This window comes from Drosophila erecta, unplaced genomic scaffold, assembly GCF_003286155.1.
Source record: "Drosophila erecta strain 14021-0224.00,06,07 unplaced genomic scaffold, DereRS2 tig00000126-arrow-pilon, whole genome shotgun sequence".
Lineage (NCBI taxonomy): Eukaryota > Metazoa > Arthropoda > Insecta > Diptera > Drosophilidae > Drosophila > Drosophila erecta.
In genome coordinates, this window is record NW_020825209.1 from 9,422,925 (window position 1) to 9,444,608 (window position 21,684).

The window sequence follows — 21,684 nt, forward strand, 5'->3', positions numbered from 1 at the left end:
TACAATTTGTATCAAATATGAAAGAGAGCTATGACAATTGTTGCACCTTCGCTGGCAATAATCGCAAGATGAAGAAGCCGGAGAAGAAGCCATCGAAGGTGGCCATTCTCAAGAAGATGCCGCCAAAGCCGCAGAAGACAGCACGTCTATTCCAGCCGAAGGTGGAGAGGAAGCCCAATTCGAGCATTGCATTGCCTGCTCCCAAAAGGAACCGGGTGCAGGACATCAAGGGGGCAGATCCTGTTGTGCCAGGAATTGTACCAATACAAAAGAGCATGCTTGGCGAAACTGGACTCAATCGATCTGGTGACCGACTCCTTGACCGCCGATCCCGATCGAATCGCACTGGCGTAAAGGCAGTGGACAAACGCAATGGAGCCGGGGCCCACAACTGGGGATCGCTGCAGGAGGAGATCGACTTCCGCCCGAAGGCCAATTCGCGTGTCCTCGACAGGATGAAGTTGTCAAAGCTATCGAGTTTCGCTAATAAGGACGAGTCATCGGAGGAGCCCCAGCAATATACACTCGACGAGTGGCGTGCCATGCAAGCCCAGAAAAAGCAGCTTTCGAAGGAGTTTATAATGGGGAATTTCGGTAAAAAGGAAGAGGGGAAAGGCGATTCTGGAGAAACTGGAGGAGCCCATGGGCTAGAGAAAACTAACCATCCCAAAGGATCCAAGGAACCAGGAGAAACCGAAACGGCCGAAGCATCTGGAGAACCTGAAGGATATGGAGAATCTGGAGGATCTGGAGAATCTGGAGGATCTGGAGAATCAGGAGAATCCGGAGAGCTTGAAGATGAAGGCGAGGTAATATCCGGTGACCGCCAGCTCTACGTGGTTGATATCCTGTTAAATTTCCATACAGATCAGAGCATTATTTCATTATATTAATAAATAGCACTTGATTCAAAATTATATAATCGAGGTATTCTGGTGAATTCGCACATTCTCCAAGAAATACGTAAATAATAAATAATATATGTTGTGGCCCTTGCAACCAGAGCAATTTTCCTTAGTTTTTCAGGGTCTTGCAAATAATTGGGAAACCCTTAAAGTCACTTTAAGGCTGTTCCCCACAGTTTTGATGGAATTTTCCGGCGTCACCGCAAACTTTTCAGTTTTCCATGTTGTTTCCGCCCGTTTCTCACGCCCACCCCCAAGTCCGCCTCCCAGTTTCTGGTTTTTGTGCCTTCTCCTCCATGTTACATTAAATTGAACAAATTCTAGCGAAACAAAAACAAAAGCAAAAACTGTGCGAGTATAAAGCACTGTAGAGTGCAAAAATGGAGGAAAAACTAAGTCTGCAAACTTTTTTACGCGGCCTATTCTCTGTCCCGCTCCCTCGAAGGCTTTCGCCCTCTCGCTTGCACTAATTACACAACTCGCACGGCACAGAAAGAGCCGGCGATAGTGAGCGACAGAGAGAGGGAGAGAGAGAGGCAGAGCAAGAGGAACAACATATTTGCGAAACTGCGAATTAAATGAAATTCTAGAAAGGTTTTTGTTTCCAATGTGGGTTCTCCACTAAGCAAAATCCCTGCCTTATTCTCTGCTCCTTTCGTTCATTTCCCATAGGTAGAATTCCCGTAGAATTCCATTGAACTTGAATTGTGTCGCATGCCTTACGTATTCATTCTACATCTAACTGGCAACCAATTAGGAGCAAGATGCCCAGTAAGCCGAGCAGATCTCCGAAACTGGGTGCTTGTTAAAATTGATTGCCAGCAAAAAGAGGGCAAAAACAAAGGCAACAACTGCTTAGGCATGTTACCTTTTTCCAGTTTTTCCGCTTTTCCTGCCGGTACCGCTTCCCATACCTTTCCCAGCTGCTTCCCCGAACATTGATTTATATTTGTATTGACACTTCGAGCCCCTTGCCCAAGAAAACCCTCTGCCACAGAGCCTTGCATGCTGTTTGCCTATCGCACGAATTTGTCCTTGTCATTGTTTTACAAGCTGCCCCTTATCACGCCCCCTTTTCCGCCGCCCCTGCCGAAATCGGAGTCAAAGTGCAGGAAAATCAGGCAGAAGCCAGGGGGAAAATCGATTAGGCAACAAAAAGTTCAGTTCGGGTTGGCCACTACAAATACTCATGAATATTTATGTTTAAAAAGGGTTGCTCGACATTATTGTTAAAATATAAATAAAGCGTTGATTACCTCAGCTGCTAGGTATCAATAATACCCATCAATTAATTTACCAACGGTTTTTTTACTCACACGTCTGTACGTGTGAACTTAATAAATTATGAACTATATTCTGTATAAAATAATAATCATAACTGAACAATTTTAAAAATCAGGCCACAAACATCGCTGTGCGTTGCATCAAATATTTTTTACACATGTATATTATGATGTTTTAAATTCATCCCAGAATATGCTGTCATTTAAATATACTATAAGAAGCTTGCTGAATAAAGTGCAGATTATTTTAATTAAATACGAGTCAAGGGAAACCGCAAACTTATCAGCTGAATTTAAATGTCCGCTTGAAATGCTATATGAAAACGTACACAATGGCTTCCATAGAACAAAATGCTAATTGTGGCATAATTTTTGTGTGCATTTGGACACACTTGAATAGTCTCGCTTCCGTCAACTGAAATTATTTCAAAGCTGACACGAGAAATTACCATTGATAAATGCCGGAAATGTGCTGCCCATGCCCACTTGTGACCCACCCAGTTCTCCACAGAGGGCATGATTGGGAATTCCGGAGAAGGCGATGGATTCCCCACTTCCTGCCCAGCTCACAATGGCCATGCAAATTGGACACGGCTGCAGCAGAGTCAACGTTCCCATTCCCATGGCCATTCCCATGGCCATGGCCATGCCCACCACTACCAAACCACTCCTAGTCGGAGTCCCAATTCCAGTTTGAATCCCATTGCGATTGCCGGAGCGCCGGTTCATGTTTGTGTGGCGTGTGTTTGTTTAACTTGGTCATCAAGTCAAAACAAGAGGCGGAAAAGAATGGGCAATGAATGGGGACCAAATGGGGGTGGATTGGAGTGGTCCTGGTGTGGGGGTCGAAAGGGGACAACTTGTGCTGTTGAATGCAACATGATTGGAGGTTTCTTTAAAAGGCTAAAAGCTGCACAGAGCATTTCCTGCAATTAATGTCCAAGTCAGCATCGATTGACAATTTGGTTTGGTCTCGAATGGCCAGCAAAAACAATTGGTTTCAACTAACTATATGTTTTTACAATTGCAATTTGCAATGAACGAATGAAATAGGAGCTTTGTGGGCAAGACTCTAGAGATATTTACATATATACATTTGGCTTCTAGGAAACTTGGAAGTTGTTTAATTTATACCGATGATACATGCTTACATTGGTGTATAAAAGGAGTTTAAATTTGCGATCTATAAATACGTTTCTATTACCTCACGCTCCGTTATTGGTAATATTTGGGCATTTTGTACGGCCTCTCAAGATTTTCCATTTCCCGGGTGTCTTATTTCGTTTTTGGCCAAAAGACAGAGTGCTTTATTTTTAAACAGCCTTCGGCGATCGATGGCACCGAGTTATTTTTGACATGTCGCCCTGTCAACGTCAACACAAGGCTGACATCCAAGTGGCAGGCCAACACCTGCGACTTGGCTTCCAGTTGAATTTCCCAAGACCACTTTCCCAACCCACTTTCCACCAAGGATTTCCCATTTCCCGCCGCCATTTCCCAATGCCACTTGGCAAATTCGAGCGCTCCGAGTGCCTAATGATGCGGCGGAGCGCTGCAGAGGGTGCCCCGAGTTCTGTGTTTGTTTATCTAACGAGTAAATACGATTTTAATTAAATGTAAATCACATTGTCAGGCCGCACTCACACACAAATACACAGAGGCCAACACACATCCGCACCCAGGCCATAAAAGTTACTCCGGAAAAGCGGGAAAGGCGGTGGAAAAGTGGGCGGAAAGCGGTGGCTGCGGGGACGGGGGCATCAACACCATTTACAATTTGAGTTACACCAGCTGCCAGCCTGCTGCCTGCTGCCTGCTGAGTCGACGCTTTCACATGTTACACATACGCCCCGTTGCTCGGCATTCACAGTCCCCCAACCGATGTGAAACCCTCGCAAATCCAACAAAACTCCGTCTTCTTCCGACATAAGCCATGGCCAGGACAGGCCAACACACCCTTGAGATTATTAATTAAAAGACAAGAAACATAATTTCAAAATTTCCATACAAAAACCAAAGAACTCATTCAGAGACAGCCATCGAAAACAAAGGGAGAAGAAGAAAGGACGGACGGCTGATGGAGAAAGTAACGGGGGAAAAGAGAATTGGATATTGTGCAACTCAGGCAGATAGAGGTTCACGTGACAAGATACGAGTGTTTTACTCATATCGGATTACAGTCAGCTCTATTTGGTATTTAAAAGCTAAGTAGAGAGAGAAAAAAGTTGGAGGGTATGTGTTTACAATTACTGCTGCAATTAGTGTTGCAACACAACACTACCTGCTAATATCGATTTGCAGCTGTTAAGTTAGCCACAGCTCCACAATACTTATCCGTCAACAACACTGCAGTTAGCCACATAGTACCTATCGTTTAACAACACTAAGCTTGTGGCTAGCTATGCCTATCGTTTATAAACACTGGAGTAAAGCTACATCATTATGCAATCAGCTTATATTATATATCAATTAGCTTCCCATCCCCAAAACGATATTTTAATTGCAAACGCGTGTTGTTGAGTTTTGAAATGAATAATCAGCCAAAGAAGGAGATTTGCCCCAATTTGGAAGGTGGTACAGACATGATATCCGTATCGTACGTCATTTACGTTAAGAAGGCAAGCCAATATAACTCTGAAGTGTATGTAACTGACCTTAGATATCAATTTAGAATGGAGAGAGGTAGCGCAGGTTCCTTTAGGCAAAGTGCTGCTCCAGACACATGTATCAGCTGGTTTTGAGGCTGTTCAATGGCCCCACCGATTCCTTTTTTCTACCAATTTCCTGCTATTTTGCGGATTACCTTAGGCGGTACCTCGAAATGGAAAATAATGCCGAATGGAGCGACGAGCCACCAGCATTCAGCTACGAAGGATCGTCATCTGATGAGGACGAAAGCGAAATGGCCAAGAGAAGCACCAAGCAAACGACTGAGGAGATAATTAAGCAAAAGACAGAGAAAACTGTGAAGACTGAGGTAACGAAGGAGAAAAAGGATATGAATAGTGATTTTAATAAGGAGAATGAAGAGCTTATGAAAGTGCATCTGAATAAGAAAGAAGGGGATAACGATTTACCATAACAACTTTATGAGGATCCATCAGAGATGTCCGCGAAAGATATAGGAAATAACCGATGAGCACGATGAGGGGAGCCAATAAAAATGACATGGCACATGCCTTTGGTATTGATCTACATGAACATTTGAAATAATTGAAAGATGTTCAAAAAATACCCGTTTTTACCCGTTTGGTACTGAAGCCTTATCCTTGTGATTATTTCCCAGAAATACCACCAAATCCACCAAAGACCACTTTGTCCCACGTAAGTGCAACACAGGTGAAATGAGATCTTGCAGTGCCAGCCGCTGAATAACCCATCGTTGGCCCACTTATACATATCCATTCCACATCCTGCTGCACAGATTGCCACCTGGCTGGCTGCCCATCAATTCAAATGCCATCCACCGTTTGAATTGATGATGTCGATGATGGTATCGCCCCCGAGGCGTTTTGCCAGCAAAATCTTACGACATGTTCGCTCCATTGTGAGCTGGGGCTGGGGAGGCAAGTTTTTAGGCCGGATCCGGATCTGAGTCTGGATCTGGATACGTATCAGAATGCGACGCCGAATCCGCCTCTCTCCTCTTCCATTCCGCCATGGGGTTCAGTAAAAGGCATGTGCCATTGTCGTCGCTTATGCCGTCAAAGTGAAAATCCATGCGAGAAATTATATGTCAAAGTTTCACTTTTGATATGCCAAAGCATTTGCGTTCCACCCACACAGATTGTGATGGTGATGGTGACTTCTGGCCTGGGTTTGGTGGGTGCAGGGGTGGTGACCTGCTCCCGCTGGTGACCTCCTGGCACTGCAACGCGGCACGCTCCACTGACGCACTGACAAAGACACATTTGCGGGCCACACAGCGCTGAAGATGAGCAATGGCAATGACGACGAGCTGTCAGGGGTGTGGCTAAGGGTGGGCCAGGGGGTGTGACGGGCGGGGAGGGAAGGGGACGGTTGTGCTACCAATTACTCGAGTTACTAGGCCAGTGCAAGTCCGGGTCCGAAGCAGACTCCGGAGAATCTCACCGAACGTAAGACTATTTCATTACCCAATGCCCTACAAATGGGGAACATTTGGTAGTTAAAAGCAAAAAATAATAATACATACCAGGCATTTTAAGTGCACAGTTTTACAAATGAATATTGTTATATCTGGGCAAACGAATGTTGAAAATTGCTTAACAAATTAGCTAATTTTCTGACCATTGCTTAACATAACTTGAACTATTCCTTTCGACGTGGTTGAATTTTAGCTGGCAAGGGTATTGAGTAACTGCATTGTGAAAGTTCAGGCACCAATTCGTCCTTTTTTTTGTTGCAGCTAGTTGTGCATTGTCCTTTGGTTTTGTCTATGGAAAAGGACGATGTCTTGCCATTCTTGCGCCCCTTTCCTCGCGCACTTTCCGCTTGGCCATCCCTTTCGACTGTTTCCTTTTTCTGTTGGTTTTTCTTGGCCTGGCGCCACGACCAGCACCCATCTGAAGTTTCCATGGGGTATACCAGATTTTCAATGATTAGTTGGGGAAATTTGAAATATCTCGATGCATGGGAACTTGCGAGAAAGTAATTTGATGGCTATGGTGTTTTATATCATTTGCTTCTAGTGTTCAACCGGCTATTTAATGGGCAGCAGCAAGGTCGAGTCCTGTCCGCGTTTTCGCCTCATTCCGGTTGGCAGTTTCCGGAATCTTCGCTCCTTGGCTGGTGGCATCATTCAAAGCAGTGTAATCTACCCTACTTTACAGTTGACAACCCAAAGAACCCGTTCGCCTTGCCACTTTCCCTTTGTCGGTTGCGGTTGTTGCACTGCCCCCTCGCCACCGCCCCGCGCTGCGCGCTCCTAGTCCTGACTTTACTTCGTCCTGCAAGTTGGCCGTCTGCACTCGGATCGGAATGCGGCTGCTGTTGGAGGCCACAGGGATCCAAGTCCTCAATCTGCCCGGCTGCCTTATCAATGTTTGCGCACTTTGCTTAATTTGATTTCGCATTTGGCGCTTGGGCTCTGATTGTGTTTGTAGCCACTGCTGGCCACGCTGGCTGTTACGTTGAGTAGCCTGGTCACACTGGGCTCAACGTCAGTCAATTTCCGCAAATTGAATGACTACTTCCACAATTGCCATGGATTGCTAAGCTGTTTGCTTCTTCTATGCGGTCTAAGCACAATAAGCACATATTATTCGATTGACTTTATAGATTGCAGGGTATTGTCGGACGACATAATATTGTCTTTTTGAATTTTAGGTTCAGTTCCTTAATAAAGTTACAGCATTTTGAGAAAAATCATCATTGGCTCATTAGTTTAGTCAAGTGGCTTCTCCTCATCAACGTGACTGTAGATCCATAGTTATGTGAGCACCCTTTGTGGGCACCTCCCACGCCATGTATATGTCCTCGTCCTCGTCCACATCCCGATCAAAATCCCAATCCCAAATCCATATCCCCTTGGCCCCCTGACAGCCTGTGGAATTTATCGGGCCCATTAAACGCAGCGCACTCCCTTCGATTCGGTAAGCAATTGGTAAGGGAATGGGATGGGATGGTATGGGATGCTATGGAAGTTGGGCTCCGAGCAACTGACATGCAATTTATAGCCCCGACTGGTAATTGACAGTCGGCCCTCCTCCCCTTCCCCTGCACTCCTGCTTCCTTAGCCCTCAGTCCTTCGTCCTTTGTCGTCCTCGTTCATGTTTCTGCTGTTTATTAATAAATTGTCACTTGCAACGGACTGGCATTATGGTTGATTGCCACTCGCTTGCTGGAGAGACTCCATGGCGGATGCTGGGTGGTGAATGGGATACGGGAGCCAGATGAACGAGCCCATGGCCAATTAGTTGCCATCATCGTATTCGCATCCCGTTGCCTAATCCCTGTTAAGCTCCATCGAAATTGTATCATTATCATATCGAGAGCTGCCATTTTTGGCTTACACAATGCCAGAGCCAACTCCCATCTGCCATCTGCCATCCGCCATTTTCCACCTTCCATCTCCAGTACACGAGATGGAACTAGAGCTATCCGCCTGCCTGCCGTATGCTCCTGGATACCTGGGGGAAATCTCCATCGCCCAACGTCTCAATTCAATCTGTATAATGCTCGCTGCACAGCCGCTCCTTCTCTCGGTTTTTCCAGCTTTTCTAGCTTTTCCAGCTTCGATTTTGGCGTTAACAAGTTTTCCCACCCACATTTCTTATAACCGGACTACGAACTAAGGACTAAGGACTCCGCAGCTCAGAGCCGGACTGCGGCAACTTAAGCTGCTTATTATCCCTCGGGCCGGAGATTGGGGGTGGACTATACACACACAAATACATAGATGGTCGGGTACATCTCCGCCATCCTGGGCCGGCGGAACTAATTGCATCTCTCCGAACAATGGCCAACTATCGGGCATTTTGTTCGGCCCGAAATATTCAATTGTCGGTCTGATTAATCTATGAAAAAATGGCAGCGAAAAGAAAGTTACTTAAGTTGGCTTATGACTTAAACTGGCATCAGATTAAACTCCGCAACACACTTACTGCAGATGCACTTTTGTGATTTGGCTGATTTGTATATGCATTTGCTCTGCAAATTTAACTAGAACAAGATGGGCATTTCTGTTTCAGTGCAGCCAAAGAGGCCTAATCAACCGTAGGACAACAATGCGATAATTGTCGGTCGAGGGATTGGAATTACAGATCTCGCATCGACATCGGAAAAGCCCTCCATCAACTTGTATGCCAAAGTCCCGGCGCATTTCAAAGTCAACTGACAGCCGGGCGGGCACTTGGGCACTTGGGCAATGCAATATTATTACTACTACGAAATGGCATTATCCTCCCATCGCCAAGGTGGGAGGGGGGTGGGGGGCTCATGTCCGGAGGAGCTCCAACCCAGCTAGTGCTCCGCCTCATCACTTACGGTTAATTGTGATGGCGGCGGGCGCAAAAAGAGCACATAATTCATGCCACTCGGACAGCGGAGCAGTTACAGCAGCCAATGCTAACAAGCACATTAATAATATCTTAACTTGAGCGTCTGAAGTGGCGCCCACAGACCGTTGGCAGTCCTGTGTGTAGTTGTGCGGCACAGTGGGGCCTCGCCAGTGAGCGACTGCCTAGCAAGGCAAGCACGGCGATATAGCCAGGTGAATTGGAATCGGGAAAATACTATGTGTGCTTGGCCACTTCGATTTGCAAGCTACAAAATTCAACTGCTGTGTGCTTCAGATAGCGAAGCTCCACTTTGGTCAGCGGCTGGGGTTACAGGGAACTGGTCAGGGAACTGGTCGGGGCCATCGGACGTGGTCGAGCACAAAATGCAGTTAATTAATCATTCCGGGCCAAAGTAGTTTGGTGCTTGATTTATTTTTGGCCATAAGCAGCCAGCAGCTCGGCGCACAGTTAAAGTTTTTTATCTACCCCGTTTCAGACGAATGAAGAAGAGGCCTTGGCCAAATTATTAAAAGGCTTCAACAGTCAGAGGCAAAACGGGCGGGCCGTGGATTCTTGTTTTTCTTTTTTTTTTTTTGCTGCAAAAACCGCAGTGACAGGAAGTCACTCGAAAAGGGCGTGGCAGGGGCGGGGCGGGGCGGTATATGCAGCTATGAGTCGATTAATTAAACCACAAGCGTTTAAGCGGCAAACCGCAGCGGTGGGTGGTTGCCAAGTCGAGTTTACTTTAATTTGACTTTTACTTATACGCTTATATCGCAGCCTGTCCCACCCACACACACAAGCACACACAACATACACAAATAGCGGCAAACGGAGAGAGCGGGACAGAGTTTACCCGCATCCGGTGCTGCTGGCTCTGCTTCGTCTACTTCCGGTCCCAGCGCGGCAGAGGCAATCAAATTTCGTATTAATTATGTGCTTAACCAAACACCTCACACACGCGCACACACGCACACACGCACACCCTAAAAAGCACACCAACACACACTCGCATTAAAGGAAGAACAACATCATCAACAGCAAACCATTATGAGAAATGAGCGGGACAGGCGACGGAAAGGCATGTAAGTAATTTAATATACCACTTCAAAGCCAGAAAGCTCCGAAATTCCAGTTTCGAACCTTTAAATAATTTGATTTGATCAAATCGCTAAAATTACAAATTTTCAAGTTATGCTTATGGTACATATATCAATAATCATTGTAATTATTTATAAAAATGTGTAAGGCATTTAATTAATTAAACTATTTATATGATAAGTAAGCTAGTACATTCTGTTGTAGAATCACGCCACTTTTCATATAAGTATGGAAATATGTTCAAAAGTACCAAATATTACACAAATTAAATTTAATAGGGCTGCTTGAAAACATCCAACTTGCCATCACTCGGTGTCGGCTGCCAAAATTGTAAACTGGCAGCCTGGGGATACGTTGACGCCGACGTCGGCGGCTGGCGGCTGGCGTTGGCACAAAGATTATGCCAAACCGGCCATGCGGAGATGTGGCTGTGTGGAAGGATGTGGAGCGGTAGAGGGTCAGGTCAGGGACAGGCGACAAGGCAATAATTCTTTGGTTTTCACATTTTGCCCGTCGCCCGTTGTCGAAAATCTTTTTGCGGCTTATGTTACACCAGGACAGCCCACCGAGCAACCCGGCCACCAACCCACTACACATCCCATCCAGAGGGGCTGGAAGGATGTGGGCAAGTGGGCGTGTCCTTTGGGACGGGCGACACATGTTACGGGTCAGTGGCGCCGCTGCCGGCGGCTTACACTTTTGGGCTTAGATTTTATTCATTTGCATATGCATGCTTATGATGGGATTTATTTATTTGACTCTCTCCCCATTTATTCGACTTTCGTGCTGATTTTTTTCATGGCCCAGTTAAGTTGGCTATGTGGGAATTAAACGCAGTGATACATCGCTCATACTTACAGGTCCAAAGGTACATATTTGGTATAAATATTATTAGCCAGATTAGCCACACCAATACGTTCTTTCCCAGATCTCATTCGGTATTTATCACACATTTCCATCAATCACAAGAGTAGCTTTGGTACAGTCCCGCATCACGCTTTTGACCAGATGGCAACGCTGCACGTTAGGTGGCGCAACGGAAATTAAAACCCTTGCCTCGACAACAACCTTTAACTCGGCTCGCACGCAACACACGCGCGATTAGCAGCAATTTGTACAGCAATTAAGTTCAAGTGCAATAAAAGTTATTTGCACCGCAAAGTGCAGCGGGGAAAATGGCGGCAGTGATGGCGAATGTTGCTGCAGCCGGTACAACAGCGATGACAACCGTAAGTCGGCAAACGGCAGGAGCCAAAAGTTATGCACTTTTTTAAGTGAATATGATTGCATTCTAATGTCAGGCCATAAATTAGCGACTCGGACTCCGGACTCCGGACTCCGGACTCCATGGCGTGACCTCAGCTCAGCACGCGATCCACGCCGCTGACAGTCTCGCTATCCACACAATTCACACAGTGAGCACCACCCAGCACCACCCAGCACCACCACCCCGAGTTCTTCCCTCAGGACCTCCGAACTCCACTGCGCGTTACGTGACAGGAGTATGCGAAACTTTTCAACTTGAACGAAAATTTATATGCTGAAAAATATAGCGAGCGAAGCCAGTGCACACCGACCAACAGCCACCGCAGAAAAAAAGAAATCAGGGAAAAATAATGGTGAGAACGGTAAAAGAGTTTGCCACACATAAAATACCCAGCACTGCGATTCCTTTTTTGTTTACGATCTGCCATAAAACTATGGAATGGCTTCATTTGATTTTGACATAGATATTGCCGCACAAAATCGTCGAAAGATAGCACAGAATGGCAATAGTAACGAAATGCACTGAAGTTGAAAGGGCAGTGTATTCGCTAAATGAAAATCTCTAAAATGCATGAGTTACAATAGTAATAATAAAAATAAGCGTGGTCAAGTTTAGCTAAACAACTATGCAACGGTATATATTCAAGCACCAAAAGTTGTGCTGCATGGATGTCGAGTTCGTATATTTCTGTTCCGCCGCAGACCAGTGCCATGTGTTTATAAAGGCCAAAGGAACTACCATCCCAAAAGTTGTGATCACAGCTTCTCTAGATCCCAAGATCGGATAGACTAGATATGGCTGCATATGCCCCAGCACATCCTAAGGTATCACATGGAAAAGGAAGGGGTAGAACTGTGCGAAAAATTCGCAGAGCATGACTGGGCTGCAAAGTGGGTGGTGCGAGGTGGTGCGAGGTGGTTCTTACCCCGCGAGTGCGAGTGCGAGTGGGTGTGATGAAGTAAGAGGTTCGCAAGTGGGGGCGACATTTTGTGCGGTTTCGCGTGCCACTGCAAAGTTGAACGTGCTCGGCTAATGCTGCTGCTGATGCTGATGTCATAGCTCCGGCTGTAGCTTCTGCTCCGACTCCTGCTCCTCCGGCGCATCTGGCACTGCCAAGGCCAAGGGGCGATGTGCGATATGGGCGTGGCACATGCACTCGTATGCCGCCGCTGAAGATGAAAAACTGTTGCGGATTACGTGGTGGTAAAAACTTTTGACGCTTGATTTTCATGCTGATTGTAATCCCTGCCCTGTGCACGAGTGCCATCCAGCCCCGATAATGGAACGGGCTAAATATGTCAGTGGGCGTGGCAATTAAAACCGCGCTGCAAGCTATTCAAAAACTGAACCGGAATATAATGCCAGCGAGCTGATATGTACGCAGTTGGACCGCGGAAACATCGGTATTGGATTGGAGCCCCTGGGGGCCACGCACTCTGGCCTTGTGTACGCGTATTGCTGAATGCTGCAACTGGAAACTAATGAACCTTTCAACTCGCTGCAAGCAGTGTTGCAACCATGGGTTGCATGGAAACAGCGAGGTCCTGGCCTAAAAATATCTGCAACTTCGAACGCCACGCTTACAACAAGTTATTTTGCACTTGCTTCACAGGATTTATGTGGTATAAAAGACCCATCAGTTTATTCAAATCGTCTTTATCACAGGAGTAAGTAATTTACATTATGAGAAATAGTATTGATATTAAGAAATAATTGGGTTGTTGTTAATTATTAAAAGTCGCCCAGGGATAGGAGTTTTTCTGATTCGAACAAACGGCCAGTATGTTCATAAATATGAAATATACACGCTTTATTCATGAAATAGCCAAGTTGCATGTTCTATTGCCCGAGAGCATTTTGCATGTGGCTGTGCACAGCAGTGAATTGTGGCAGTATCGAATATTTCGCTGTTAACGATGGGCTGTGGGTGCATCACCATTTTCGCCCACGTCGCTGGTTTTCCCGGCTACACTGGTATGCAGAATGTGTTTCCATTCGGCCATGACATTTTCACCCGGGGAGCCCGGGAACTCGAGACCCTGGAGTCCAGGAGGATGCGTATTTAACATTTTCGATGTGGACCCTTTGGCCGCCGAAAAAAGGGGAGCGAAACTAATTTATTTCCATTAGTCGGCGACGTCGGCCACGTGAAATATTTCCGCTAATTGGCATTTGGCAGGACGCACAGCAAGTAGAGCCTGGATGCCTGGATGCCAGGGTGACTGGGTGACTCTGGGTGCCTGGACTGCGACCCTCACAAAACATTCCGTAATTAATCATTTTCTGATTTGCACGGCGGCTCTGGCATTTTTCCGGCCATTTGGCGACGCCGGCTTCGCATTTTACGCGCCGTTAAAGTTTAATCGAAAAAGTATTTTTGTGGCCAATGAAAATTCCAATAACGAAATGCCAGCCGCAACAAACTTCTTGACTTTTTTATGCCCAGCCGGCAGCCGGAGAAGTTTTTCCGACCTCCCTCACTTGCACCTGTAGCCCAGGTCGGCTTTGCTTTTGGCCCTTACTTTTGCCTTGGCTTGATTAGTCCGGGGGTCTTGGTGGAGTCCCGGATCCGGACATTGATGCACCCGGATGAGTCGAGTGCGGAGAATGCCTGCATTTGATGGACATCGCCCATCGTCAAATTGTCTGGCTGAACTTTCGCAATGTGTTGCGTTGTGGCCATTCGCAGGAAACAGGAAAAGTTTTCCCTCTAATGCGCAATTAAGCTCAAATTCCGGCGGAGGTGGACCTTGTGGATCATCACCTAAACGACAAATCCCCGGATGCCCCCGTCAAAATACTCAAAAATTGACAGCTACAGAGATGAGATGGAATCAAAGAAGCGCTGGAATTTTAATTGAATGGCCAGCCGCACAAGTTATGGGCCATAAAATGTGTGCATCAGTAGTTGGGATTTTCAAATAGTGCAATTAAATTCTACCAACATACTTAGGATCAAAGTGTTCGTTCCCAAATGCAGCATGTTAACATAGTTTAATTTAACTTGTATTTAAAGAATTAAGTGCTGCGGAAATTCTGTACCATTCCCATTTATTTTTACACAGGAGTGCCAAGTCACAAATTTCATCAGAACAAACAGAGAACAATTTTACTTCCCCCTTCAGTTAGCTTAGCAACTCAAAATCTCTAGCCATGAAAATTGTATCTGTTTGACAAAACGATAAAAACACAGCATAAGAACACCAGTTCACAGGTTTAACCCAGACCCAACCACAGAAACTCACACAGAGCAAATCCAGCTCCAGATAATCCGAGGACACACACCAAATGGGCGCCCAGTTGGCCGGCGAATCGCGTGCCGAGGGCGGAGCGGGAGCAGGAGCAGGAGCAGGAGCAGGACCACACCCACCGCAAGGGCAGGAATCTGCGACGGAAAAGGCGGAGAAGACGCAGAGCGAGTTGCCGGGGCAGCCGAATCAGGAACAGGAGGGAGGACGACCCAACCAGAAAGCGGAGCACCCACAACCGATGCCCGTTTCCGGACGCCACACCAGATCGCGCAGCATCACCGCGGATATCCAAAGAATGTGAGTACGAGTATCCTGCCAGAAGTATTGCGAAATATGTAAGAGAATACTTTGCAATTGGTAAATGTCTCGATTCAATCGCAGGCCCACGGAGCTCATTTACGCAGAGTTCGATCGCCTGATTCAGCAGGTGGAGCTCCACGTGGGGCAGGTGGCGGCGGAGCCACCGTGCCTGGACGTGGCTGCCCGGCTGCAGAGCTGCCTCCAAGCGCACCCGCAGCGGTCGTGCAACTGCTTTGCGGCCATGGAGGAGTACCGCCACTGCGTGCTGCGGGCCACCCAGAACCGCGTGGACGACTTGGCGGACATGGAGCCGCCGACTATGACGGTGGTGCCGCCCAAGGCGATGCCGCCGCCCGCTGTGCCGCCGCCGAGTGCGCGGGGCAACCGCAGGTGGTGGAAGTTTTGGACCTGGTTCCGCTAGCCGGATGCAGTGCGCCCGAGTCCCAAGCGTTGTCCGTTTCACAGCCCCAGCACGATGCTAGAGAAATGGCTTTATTAATTAAAAGCATAGGTTTCCCTGGCTGCCGAGGTGGCCAAAAGGTTGCCTACTTCAAGTGGATTTCGGCACAGTGGCTGCTCGGAAACTCGTAACGGCAGCTTTTAGTTCAAGTTGATAATTTAAAGCCAATTAGATAGGTATTTTGTATGTTCTGTGGAAAATATGCACTTTATTGATACGTCTGTTGCTAATATAAGCATTCAATTGTATTTATACCCTGAACATAATACGTAGGTCTTGGAAAAAGATTAAATTACTCTGCTACTGCCTACAGACGATTTTAGTTGCTATTATTTATGGTTAATTAATTGGAAATCCAAATGGGTCACATGACGAACAATAACCCAAGCTACACGGACGGTGGAATCCAACTGAAAATTGCATTGTGTGGTTAACAATAAATGCCGTAATAAATGCTGCAACTCAGACTTTGATTCAAATTGTAGAGCCAGGCGAAAGGCAATTGGGAAATGTAACATTTGCCACAAGCTGCACGCGTGTAATTCCATGCTTTCAATTTGTGCCGAGTCAGTGGCTGCTTTATGTCCATCATAGCGGGCTGTCACTGTGGCGGACAGAAGACAGAAGAGCTGGAGCTGCCGAGCTCCCGTTGCCCATTAGCCTCCAGGGCGGAGTGCGCCCGGCTCCCTGTATCTGTCTATTCATTCATTTGGATGTCCATATCCTGTGGCCAGCGGAGGGGGAGTTGGGGGGTGGTGCATTTGCCAGACGAGAATGCAGAATTGCAATTTGCAATAAAAGTAAATCTGCTTTGGCGCCGAGCTCCGGTTCCAGCTGGCTAGCTCCTTACATTGTTATCCAACCCGTTCCCGTTCCCGTTCCCTTTCCCGTTCCCGATCCCAATCCCCTTTTCAAAAACCATCTGCCGCCATATGTGGTGCCCATGTGGCTGTGTGTGTGGTGGCTTCAGGTTGAAAGCCTTTCGGGCAAGGTAAGCAAACATTAGAATTTATTAAATCCAGCTCATGCAGCGCAGCCCCGCCCACTTCTTCGCTCCGCCCAGAAAAACCAACGGGGGGGGGGACAAAAAATTATAGCATATAAAACTCACCTTGCCACGGCTGCGGCAGCGCACATTCAACTTTTGGGCCAGGCCAAAACCCACACACCAACGTATGCATATGCATATACATATACATACACACTCCAACGGACACCGGGTGCGCCTGTATTATCTTTCACACACACACACACACACACACCCGCTTATAGCCCGGTACATATTTGCCCTTACATAATCCAACTTTGCTCTTAGCATTTGGCAAAGCAAACAAAATGACAGCGCCAAAAAGGAGTTAGCCGCATCTACACTGACCCAATGTTCGTCGATTATAAACTCATATTTAAAATTAATTATAAGCCATTTATACCATTAAAAGTTGAGCTGCATTGATGGCATATTTCATTGAAAAGTTGCAAGTGGAATATGATGGATTATAAATATAATTGTATTGATAATTGATAATTCTTCCAGTGTAACGTAAGGGCTACATGCAAATATTAAGACGAAACATCGCATACATTGTACTTTGCTCCGCCAAAATCAAAGAAACGTATCTAAGCGGATCACTAATCCCCAAAAGGAAAATGCAACTGTGAAACTGTTGGCTGGGAAATGCATTTCCCTATTATTTTGAAATATTTAATGGTCACGGGGAGCTAAATACCTGTTACTTAAGCAATATGTTGAAGCACAGAAACTGAGGTCTGCATTTGGACAACAAATCATTTCGGAAAATAATGAAAATCCCAAACACTTTCTTAGCATTTTCCCGATTATTTGCTTAAGCAGGAAGCACGGAGAAATGCAAAAGAAATGCAAACTGTCGTATTTGAGTTATTCGTGGGATTTGCCGGGTAAGTTGTTACTTCCCCAGGAAACAGGCGATTTATTATCGCAACTTAATCTCACAAAAACACGTCAAACCTGAAAATCCTGCTGCTCGGCAGCCCCCTTTCGCCGCACGCCCATGGAAAAGTGTGGGGGTGGTATGCTTCTGCCCGCCGCCGTTGGCTTCATAAAAAACCAACTACATGGAGTGCGCATAGCAACAAAAACATGCAGGCAAATCACAGTGTACAGCGCCCTTCGCCCCCTCCCCCTCCTTCTCCTTCTGTATTTTCCCCCTTTTTGTGTTGAGAAACCCCCTCGAAAGCCCCACCACTGGCAATTTCCATTTGGTTGCCCTTCTGCGGGATTCGAGCAGAGAAAAAAATTGTGCAAATTATTATATTAGCGAATTTATTATTTCAGATATGTAAAGGCAGCTGAAGAATTCCCTTAAGTTGCCCAGGATTTTTCAATTTATTTCTAGTCAGAAATAGGAAAAATACTGATTAGTACTCATCATAATAATATTAATTTTGGTGAATAATTTAAATCAGCATACTGCGTTTTTGATTGCATTTTTTTCCTCAATATGATTTTTTCCACCTTTGAGCTCTTAATATATTTCGCACTTAAGTTTCGTCCTGTGCAATTCGCTTAGCCGTGTGCTTTCCGTTTGGCTCTCCCTTTTTTCTTTTTTGGTAACAGTTTTGGCCACTGCTTTTTTCTATTTTCCTCGTTGTGCCATAAAGATTATTATGAAAGTATTTTGCTAAGCTTTCCGAGTTGAGTGGAGATGGGATGTGTCGGGTTGGACTGGGCCTTGGAGTTTAGGTGAGGGTCCTGCTTCTGCCACTTCCTCTGCTTCTGATGCTGGTTTCGGTTATGGTTATGGTAGGGCTATGGTTCTGGTTCTGGTTCTGGTTCCGGTGGAGGCAGCTCCGTTGCCCGCGCTATCTGGCTGCGCATCCGTCTCTGTCATGCCATTTGGCTGGCACTCTCGAGGCCTTAAGTGTGCATGCATTATGCCATGTGCAGTTGCAGTTGCAGTTGCAGTTGCAGTGGCAGTGGGAGTGGCAGTGGCAGTGGCAGGAGCCGTGCCGCGTGTAATATGCATGCATGGGTAATTTATCAGGACACAGCACAGCTTTAAATTTGATTTAAGCCCTCGCCGCTGATTGCCATGTTCCAGCCCATGTCCATGTCCATGTCCATATAGCCATCGTTTTAGTTGTCCTGGCCAACTGACGGCAGCTCAAATGCAATTAAACGGCCCGGCCGCAGAGCAAATCAGGCACAAATCTCAACTGGACTCAACTTTCGCCGTGCAGCTAGCAAGTGTAAATGTTTGTTTCCCAGAGAAAAGTTAGATGGATAAGGCATAACATTCCTCTATAGGTATTTATTTAAGTCCTTCTATGGCAAACTAAGGTCACATACATGCCACATGCTCTTTGCTTGTTGCAGTGTAATTACATACTTCGAAGCTTATGAATCATTGAGCTCCATAAAGCCAAATGTAAACGCTTTCATTGCCAATAAATGAAAACTGTCAAAAAGTAGCAAAATTGCTGTTTTGTATTTGCTGAAAGCCACGCATGCAAATCATTTGCTTAGCAAATAAAGCCGGCAGTGTGGTATAATCGCAAAATAAATGCAGTAGTGCAAAGCCAGGCCATGAATCATATGGCCCGAAAACCCCTTATCAGGCGCACACCAACCAAAAAACTTTCGACCCCAATTTCAGCGACCTTAATCCATCTGTCAGTGGAGCGAAGGAGCAATTCCGTGTAGCCGAGTGTAGCAGCCTGGCTTTTTGTCCACGCCTTTTGTATCCTTGCAGCATTTTTGATATGCTTTTAGTTTTCGGTGTTCTTACGCCGGGCCTGGGCAGGAGCCACTCCTTCCAAGTGGGGCTACCCTATCCTACGAAGCCCTCCTGGCGGCATGGGCATATGGAAATCGGATAGCGCCGACATGGCCAAAGTTGTTTGTTTTTTGTTTTTATGTTGTCTTCAGCCGCGTTGCATAAGTGCATTTGTCTGCCAGCCCGACGAGCTCTTGTTTCGCCCGTAGTCCTGTGGAGCTGCTCCTGCAGATTCGGCAAAAAGCCGTGCCGAAAACCGATGCAAACCCAAACTCAAACCCGTTCACATACCCTTTTCCGTTTTCTCACACTGGTCCGGGCACTTGTTTTCAACGGAATCAATTTAGCGTAAGAAGTTTCAGCTCCAAGCTCCAAGCTCCAAGTTGTTGTCATGTGCAGGGCAAAGCAGCAGGGGCGGAGGTCAGGGGTCAGGACAGGGGGGGAGTGGGTGGTGTGCGTGTGTGTGTGGTGCAATTATGCCAACGACAGCTGCCTGGCAGCCTCGTCGTCGCTCTATTAATCAAAAGTTATACAAAAAGCCAGCGAACTTCGCCACACGACTTGCCCCCCAGCACCGCCCGCCCAGTTTTCCACCGCTTTTCCGGGCTGAGCCGCATCTCCCTATTCCCAGCTCGATTTTCTCAGCTCCAGCTCCAGCTCCAGCTTCACTTCCTCATCCTGTTCTCCTTGCTGTTTGCAATTTAACTTTGCTGTGAGCGAAGGCTCTTCATGAGTTGGACCAAGCTTATGTGCGCAAACACATAGATACACTTCAGGGAATCTTACACAGAGTTCTATTAACAATAACAACTTGATAATAGTGAAAAATATGAAACTGATATAGCATGCATCCATGGGCACAACACATGTATACATGCTTCCCTTAATTTAAACGGAATTCATGCATGAAATGCCTTAAAGAATATTTCCTTAAGTCGCTTTCTTTTATAAAAATATCTAAATAATTGAATCTTCATTTGATAAACACGCAATGTTTCTTTCAGCGCACGATGTAAGTGTGTCTGTGCGGCTTGGCGAGTAAAACAAGATATAATATTTTATGAAAGCTTTGGCAACCACTGCGCCCCATTCCGCAATGGACTGGGACTCATTGGCCATAAATAAATAAGGCAGCCAAACACAATCAAAAACCAATGAAGCAGACCAGCAGCCACAAATGACAGGAGGAGCTGCGAGTGGAGCTCCTGGAGGCCAACCATCATCATCGTCGTGTCAGCTTTTTGTCCTCGTGCTTGGCCAGCTTGGACAGCCAGCGGGAGTAGTTGGCCATGATTTAATGCCCTAATCTGTTCCGTTTTTCACTCGCCTTTCAGCCACTTTGCTTGCCCGAAACACTCGCTTATTCGCCTTTCCCGAGATCTTTTATAAGTTTTGTTACTTCACCTCATTTCTTCACCTCATGTGTGTTCCTACCTGGACATACACATGTCCAGTTGCGAAAGATACTCCATCTGGAAGATCCCGACTAATTTCAATGCGAAGATGTTCTACTACTTCTTCATCAGTGTCCTTGGAGCGGTGAGTACATGGCAATTGAATGGAAGGTGAAGGATTCCTTGAGGGATACGATCGAGTATCTGTCCAACGATTTTCCGAATTCTCAGTGATATGTAGTTTTTCCAGAAGTACAGCGAACAAAGTCCCTAATGCTGCATGTTACAATTCTTCTCTTTCACTTCTTGGGGGAAAGTCTGTGCACTTTGCGACGACTGTATATTCTCGTTTCGACAAAAGTTTCCAGCTTAATTTAATTTGCTGCAGCATTCTAACTCGATTTCGCGCGTTTATCGTTAGGCGACAACTTTTTAATTGCCAGGCGGCAAAAAGGACACACACTCCCGCGATGTGTTCCTCTTTTGTTGGCGAGTGTAAGAGCTTAATTGGCGAAAAAGAGGCCAAAACTGGGTGCAGTTGAAGGTAATAACATTTGAACCCTCCATGTTAGAAGTGGTGAAAATGAAAACAGGATTAAGCTATGCTTTTTGATCATAGCTCAGGTAATAATAATAGCACAACTGCAGTAATAATTGTTTTGTGCAGCATGCTAACCAACGTAAATATAAATTTAAAATTTTTAAAAATTTTGGTGGTCCCTGCACACGATTGGAAATTTAATGCTGAGTTCAACAAAGCGCGCTATTTCGCAGGCTATTTTACCTGTTTTGCTCAAAATACAGCTTTTTTTTCTATGAAAAATTAAGAATGGAATTGAAGAAAAAATAGGATTTTTTGAGCAGCTCATAAATCGGCTATAAATGGTCGCACATTTAAAAATTTACTGTTTTGTGCTGCGTATAAGGTACTTTATTGCATTCCTGCTGATATTTCCAAATTCTTGATTTCCAAATTTGAATTATTCTT

General features: G+C 46.0%; 2 protein-coding genes across 2 annotated transcripts; both read left to right on the forward strand.

Annotated features, from left to right (window-relative positions):
* Positions 1-893, forward strand: LOC6550727 (plasminogen activator inhibitor 1 RNA-binding protein). The gene has a single exon (XM_001978073.3). It carries the CDS (start codon positions 18-20, stop codon positions 891-893), a length of 876 nt encoding a protein of 291 aa, XP_001978109.3. The 5' UTR covers positions 1-17.
* Positions 894-14,643: 13,750 nt separating this feature from the next.
* Positions 14,644-15,861, forward strand: LOC6550697. The gene is made up of 2 exons (XM_001978075.3): positions 14,644-15,084; positions 15,169-15,861. Exons 1-2 carry the CDS (start codon positions 14,825-14,827, stop codon positions 15,506-15,508), a joined length of 600 nt encoding a protein of 199 aa, XP_001978111.1. The 5' UTR covers positions 14,644-14,824; the 3' UTR covers positions 15,509-15,861.
* Positions 15,862-21,684: the final 5,823 nt, after the last annotated feature.

Coding starts and splice junctions, on each gene's coding strand:
- LOC6550727 (XM_001978073.3), top strand. CDS start 18: ATGAAAGAGAGCTATGACAATTGTTGCACCTTCGCTGGCAATAATCGC.
- LOC6550697 (XM_001978075.3), top strand. CDS start 14,825: ATGGGCGCCCAGTTGGCCGGCGAATCGCGTGCCGAGGGCGGAGCGGGA. Junction 15,085..15,168: donor ACCGCGGATATCCAAAGAAT/GTGAGTACGAGT, acceptor ATTCAATCGCAG/GCCCACGGAGCTCATTTACG.